The sequence below is a fragment of the Myotis davidii genome, unplaced genomic scaffold (assembly GCF_000327345.1).
Source record: "Myotis davidii unplaced genomic scaffold, ASM32734v1 scaffold174, whole genome shotgun sequence".
NCBI classification, from domain to species: Eukaryota; Metazoa; Chordata; class Mammalia; order Chiroptera; family Vespertilionidae; genus Myotis; species Myotis davidii.
The window spans coordinates 3768147-3774778 of record NW_006289087.1 but is presented as its reverse complement, the minus strand read 5'-3'; the positions used below and the strand labels follow the sequence as shown (position 1 = coordinate 3774778).

The 6632-nt window shown below is 42.2% G+C and overlaps 1 protein-coding gene across 1 annotated transcript in view; it reads right to left on the bottom strand.

Moving 5' to 3' along the window:
* Positions 1 to 6632, bottom strand: part of RAB3GAP2 (RAB3 GTPase activating non-catalytic protein subunit 2) — a 49958-nt gene that overhangs the window by 40389 nt on the left and 2937 nt on the right. The window contains exons 2-6 of the mRNA XM_015562345.1: positions 4431 to 4575; positions 3257 to 3338; positions 1115 to 1162; positions 962 to 1037; positions 543 to 644 (exon numbers count right to left, since the gene is read on the bottom strand). Of these exons, the coding sequence (XP_015417831.1) occupies positions 543 to 644; positions 962 to 1037; positions 1115 to 1162; positions 3257 to 3338; positions 4431 to 4575 (453 nt within the window). The remainder of the gene's footprint in view (positions 1 to 542; positions 645 to 961; positions 1038 to 1114; positions 1163 to 3256; positions 3339 to 4430; positions 4576 to 6632) is intronic.

Below are 6632 nucleotides of genomic sequence, written 5' to 3'. Positions count from 1 at the left end.
CACACAATATATACACCTGTTAACTTTAAACCTTTGGAAGCAGGGTGGTACAAAGAAGGATCGAATATATGGGGTGTCCCCCAAAATTGTATACATAGTTTGAATAATTATTAATTCCAACGGGTTAAATCTGAAAAGAAAGCAACATCAATTGAGCCATCAGGAAAAAGTGTGGATACATTTTTGGGGGGACACCTTGCACATATATTTTGATACCTAAACCCAAATTAAAACTATATAAAGTTATATAATATCCCATTTTTGTTTTAAGTCACTATTAAATTCTAAAAATAAGAAACCTTTCTTGGCTTCTGACTAAAGTATTTTATTTGACTGCAGAACAAACATGCAAAACTTCATTAAATAAGTAAAAGCATGACTGGTGTTCTCTTTGCTCAGCTGTAAACTGGTTGTATCTCAAGAATGTGACCGTGCAGCTTAACTGTGCCGTCAGACAAAGACAGCTTTACCTCTCCACCTGATACAGAGAAAGACGCGACTTCAGGGAAAGCCACTGGTGCTGGAAGAGAACCCTCACATACCTGCTCGGTCACGCCCGGATGCCGTGGGATCTCGTAGGTCCTGCATTTGAGCTGCAGCACGGGGTCCTCATTCAGAAGCTGTGCGAGCAACAGCACACCGTTCTAGGGGGAGGCACAGGGAAGGGCCCGGCTTGATTTCTCACCAACATACCTGAGCCGGTGCGGCCAGGCAGGGAGTACCGCGTCCCCAACAAGTTCTCCACGGACACCAGGCCCTCTCTTCTCAGAAGAATACGGCTTCTCTTCTGTATCGCTCTTACCAGAACTTTCTACCACCGTCCCTCCCCTGTCCAGCCTCCACCTCTATAAAGCATCAACTACACGTCCCCAACCGGCAGGAAGGAGTCACAAACGAGTACGGTGGTGCCTAACTAGGTGTCCCAGTCCCTGCTGTTTCCGACGAGGGGCCCCGCGCTCACCTCCGTGTAGAAGCGCACGGAACCCGACGTGAAGCCCAGCACGATGCAGGTCCAGTCAGGGCGGCCCGTGGAACTCCTGCCACAAACAAAAGCCATGACCGAACGGCCCAGCAACCACAGCAAAGCAAACAAACCCCGCTTATCCGTCCTCACCTCTTCTGGCTTGCCAGCGGGATGCACAGGGCACTGGTGACATGCTCCCTAGGAACAAAAACACAAGCGTGAGCTTATCTCATGAGCGGATGGACTGCTGTTACTTCTCTCGAATGTGACGTTAAAGGGCGGTAAGTGAGAGATGAGCTCTGTGGACCAGTCTGATTCAGCGCCTCAGTAAAATCACAGTACAACTCCACCATAAGCCTTGGCTGGTTTGGCTCAGTGGATAGAGCGTTGGCCTGCAGACGGAAGGGTCCCAGGTTCAATTCTGGCCAAGGGCACATGTCCAGGTTGCAGGCTCCATCCCCCCAGTGTGGGGTGTGTAGGAGGCAGCCGATCAATGATTCTCTGTCATCACTGACGTTTCTATCTCTCTCTCCCCTCTCCCTTCCTCTCTGAAATCAATAAAAATATATATTAAAACACAACAAACTCCACTGTAAGTAGGACCATAAAATCCATTCCCACAAAAGGCAATGCCACATTCACTAGAGGGTAATTTTTTTAAAAATATATTTTATTGATTTTTAACAGAGAGGAATAGAGTTAGAAACATCGATGAGAGAGAAAAATCGATCAGCTGCCTCCTGCACACCTCCTACTGGGGATGTGCCCACAACCAAGGTACATGCCCTTGACCGGAATCGAACCTGGGACCTTTCAGTCCGCAGGCAGACGATCTATCCACTGAGCCAAACCGGTTTGGCACTAGAGGGTAATTTAAAAGCAGTATTTTTCATTCTGTATCGTCATGAAAAGCATGAAAGTAAAGAAAGCAAAACCTGTCGACACACTGATTATGTCACAGAACTGAGATGGTATCAAAGCTCACCAGGCTGTGGCCACAGCCCACTCCCCTCTGCTCCGCATCAGTGGGAACTTGGGCGAGGGCAGGAGGCGCTGCTGGTCACGGGAGTGCAGGTCTGCAGAGCACAGACTCCAGGGACCTACTGTGCTTCAACCAGTGGCTGCTTCGTGCAGATTTTGCACAAACTGGCCCCGATAACCTATCTCTAAGCACAGGTTAGGGTGGATGTTCCTTAGCGGTTCTTTTTTCTGACATGTCGGCTTGAAAAATTTGTCAGGAGCTCAGAAAACAAGCCCCAAATTAAAGTAACTCCTTGACTGGTTATTATTTAACCAGTCAAACCCCAGGACCATTAGGAGAAACTAGAAATACTCTTGCCCACACGCCAGGGAATCACTGAATGAAGTCAATCTTTTTGCTTGTTGTCTGTAAAGGAATTCAGCCAGTATGTTTGCGCTGCACTCGTGGCAGAAATGAAGTGTCTTTGAAATGTTTTAGACTAAATGACTTACTAGTAAGGAGAAATATTTTCATTTTTTGATAAGAGTATCTACAATGTGCAGGCATGTACTACGGGCTCCCACTTGGCTTTCTTTTATCTGAATTCAAAGTCTAAAAAATCGTATTCATTTTTATCAGAGAGCTTTGGGTCATAAAAATGCGATTCGAAACAGTTTTGGCTCTAGGTTCAGGCTAGCAGCTCCATCCTGTAACCATGTTAGAGATTTGATTGTGTGACTCTTACTGGGTTAGCAGGAAACCTTGAATTCACCAACTTGCTTTTTTGAAGTATTTGTGAGTTCTAAGCATTAATGTAGCCCTGGGGTGGTGAACACAGAAAACAATGTAGAGATAACATGTTATAGAAATGCACACCTGAAACCTATATAACTTTATTAGCCAATGTCACCCCAATAAATTCAATAAAAATAAAAATAGAAATGAAAAGAAAAAAAAAGAATTACTGTAGCACTGTCCCCTTTAAGTACAAGTCCAATGCCAGTGAAGCAGAGAAGACAATTACTGCCCTTGACTTTCTGGTTGAATAAAATTAGCAATGGAAGACGGCGGAGAAGACAAAATTTAAGAAAGATGTTATAAAATTCTCTCTGACCTCTTCTTTAAATCCTCTCCAAACAGTTGTGTGTGTTTTTAAGAAATCACATGATGAGTAAAATTAAAACTTGCTAACTGAGTCATGCTCTACCACCTCAAAGTTGGAATGAACATACACTTTCCAAAAGATGAAACTTAAATAGATTCGCTTACAATTCAAACAATTTCATATACGCATTTAACCACATAGAGGCAAAAAATTAATCGGTACCTACCCTTCTTCGACATTTAAACAGCCACTCCAACCAACAGCAAATTGCATTTCTTCCTTTCCTTTATCACTATATTTCCATTTTGCTGAAAAAATTAAGTTATCATATAAAATAACTGTAATATACTAAAACAGTAATTTATAAATGAATTTAACCTGGGCCCCTAGAGCAGTGGTTCTCAACCTGTGGGTCGCGACCCCTTTGGCGGTCGAACGACCCTCTCATAGGGGTCGCCTAAGACCATCCTGCATATTAGATATTTACATGATGATTCATAACAGTAGCAACATTACAGTTGTGAAGTAGCAACGAAATAATTTTATGGTTGGGTTCACAACATGAGGAATTGTATTTAAAGGGCCAGAAGGTTGAGAACCACTGCTTTAGAAGGATGAGTACAAAATTTAATAGTTCTGTATTAATAGATTTGGGTCATAAATATAAGAGAATGTTCAAAAATTTTAATAAGGTATTTATAAAACTCTACCCTTCGTCTCTCCTTCCTCCAATTAAATCCATATAATAAAGTTATTAATTCATATATACCCCCAACCTATTTTATGTATGAAACTACTTTTATCTTTAGATGACAAGCAAACTTCCTGTTAGATTTATGCTACTGGAGGGTAAATCTGCTTTATAAGATCATCCCACAGCCACTCAATATAGGATCTCATCTTGATCAGTGAGGTCTTCCTAAGCTCTGACCCAAACCATAATTTTAACCTTCAGCAAACATAATGAGCTGAACGCTTATGTCCCAAATAGGAAATTGCAGTACTGTGAGTTTTCAATTAGAGTTGACAATCTCCTCGCTCTCATTATCACCAAAAAGGGTCAGCGGCCCGCTGAGCTCTGGCTGCCCTTGCAAGGACTGGGCAATGCCCAGCCATGTCTCCGAAGTGCCACAGAGAGATGGCTAAAGTGTGTGCAGCCAAGAAAGAAAAACTGAGAGGGAAAACAAACAAACAGAAAAAACAACAAAAAAAGAAAAGGACAAAAGACAAAGAAATACAAAAAAGGAAATACAAAGTTTTATACAATATATAACATAAACTTTCGAATGCCACCATATAATGCACACAATAGAAATAACATCTTTTCTTTCTCTCTAATACATTTCCTGTTCTAGTCTATGCATTAAAATGAAGGCCACTGGAAAATAACAGATACTCACGCACTAGAAATACAGCTTTCTGCTCCCGGGCTATCACCATAAGATCATTGGTTGGCGATAAGGATAAAACGCAATCTTGAAGCCAGGAAGTTTTTTGTGTTTTGCAAGTGTTTCCTTCTTCTTCCTGTGGGTAACATGGCAAAGACTGTATATGCAACAATATCGAGAGTTATTTAAACTTAGCTTGTCCACCTTGAAGGGCGAGGGGGAAGAAAAAAGGGACAAGAAATCTTCCCAATTATTTCATAAAGTCTCAATAATATTTCTTATCAAAACATGTTAAAGATCACCAGCAAAATGTCCACTACATACAAACCTCAGCTTTGAATATTAATGCCAAAATTTTTTAACATAAACAAATATAAACTAGGAAGACATTAAGGGAATATCACATAGGGGACACTTCGAAAATGACTGAGTATTAGAAAATGCAGTAATAATCCTATGCCAGAGACAGCCAGGCTGTCTGCAGCCAGATAGCAAAACAGAACTATCTGATGAGTATGGCTGTAGGATCTGTGAACTATTTGCTACATCTGACACTCTTTTTTACTTGACCTGAAAGGTTTTTTCATTTTTTCAACTGAAAAATTATTCATGTATAAGTGAATTCTCAGAGGTAAAAAAAAAATCAACAGATCTTAAAAGGTCTGCTTTGGAAAGTCTCTCTCATACTCCTGTCCTCTAGCTGCCTTGCTGACTCTAGAGCAGTGGTTCTCAACCTTCCTCATGCCACGACCCTTTAATACAGTTCCTCATGTTGTGGTGACCCCCAATTTCATTGTTACAAATTGAACATAATTAAAGCATAGTGATTAATCACAAAAATAATACGTAATTATATATGTGTTTTCTGATGGTCTTAGGTGACCCCTGTGAAAGGGTCGTTCGACCCCCAAAGGGGTCACTGCCCACAGGCTGAGAACCGCTGCTGTAGGAGGTCCCTAGAGGAGTCAGATCCATAGAGATAGAAAGCAGGGCCTGGGGAAGGGGGAGTTAGGGTTTAAAGAATTAATTTATCCAGTGAGGTGGGGAATCAACATTGCCAACTTGTTCTTACCTATGGTCAGGTAAGCAAGGCACCAGAAACAGCATTTGACAACATCTATCTATAATAATAAATGGGTAATATGCTAATTAGACCCGACGTCTCCCAGATGTCATTCCTGAGGAAGCGGGGCCAGGGGGAAGCCATCCCAAGCCCCAGGTGCCTGTAGGCAGCGGCTGCAAGGGAAGCCCGGGTCCCGGGTGCCGGCCGGTGGCCGGAGGGAGGAAGGCCTACTCTTGCACGAATTTCATGCATCAGGCCTCTAGTAATTAATAAATAATACAAGAGTGTGGGTCTGTCCCATGTCAGATGTTTAAGATGTTTCGAGTCCAAGTACAAGTAATATCACCAACGGCCTGGAACAGCAGAGATGAGGAAATCCCCTCGCCAGTGCGGGTCACAGTGAACTAGTGTTGAACTAATTTGCTTATATAATGAACAACAAAGCTTGATTTCCAACTTGTCAAAAAAGCCCAGGCTGGAGAGTGGGCCAGAAAGCCCTAGGGAGAATGTTCGGTGAGTACCAGCACACACTGGGCACCGACAGGATGCCAGCTCATCGGTTTGTTTTGTACCATAAAGGCATCTGCCTACCAATTAGGTTTTCTGAAAACTTCCCCCATAGTAACGGGGCCCATAGTCACCAATACTGCTCCCTGGAAGGTGCTGATTCTAAAACACCACCATCATTTGACAAGCTAGTTAATTTCCCAAGAGAAGCATGAAATTAAAACAAAACAAAACAGCACCACCCAGGACTACCTTGCTTTCCACAAAGACTAGCCCCTTCCAATTACTAAAGTGAGCATTAAATGCACCCATTGGCTATAAGCATAACTCCTGCTGGGGCTTGGGGAGAGAATGTATAATTTTATTTAGATGTGGCCTAAACTTCAAGGACCTGTTTTCTTTGAAGTGAGAGTAGCAAAACTTTTTCTTAGTGTGCACAGATATGGATTATGAAGCCTAGATTATAAAAAGGAATTCATTCTAAATAAATAGGGCTGTCACAGATTTTTAAATTTTTCTTTCTTTTGATTTTAAGCCCGCAAATTTGTCAAGTGATCATTTTTTTCAGAATGAAGCAGGTGGTAAAATTTGCATTGTGTAACCAGCCTTTCAAGGGAGCGCTGGCCACTAGCGGAGCTGGTAAA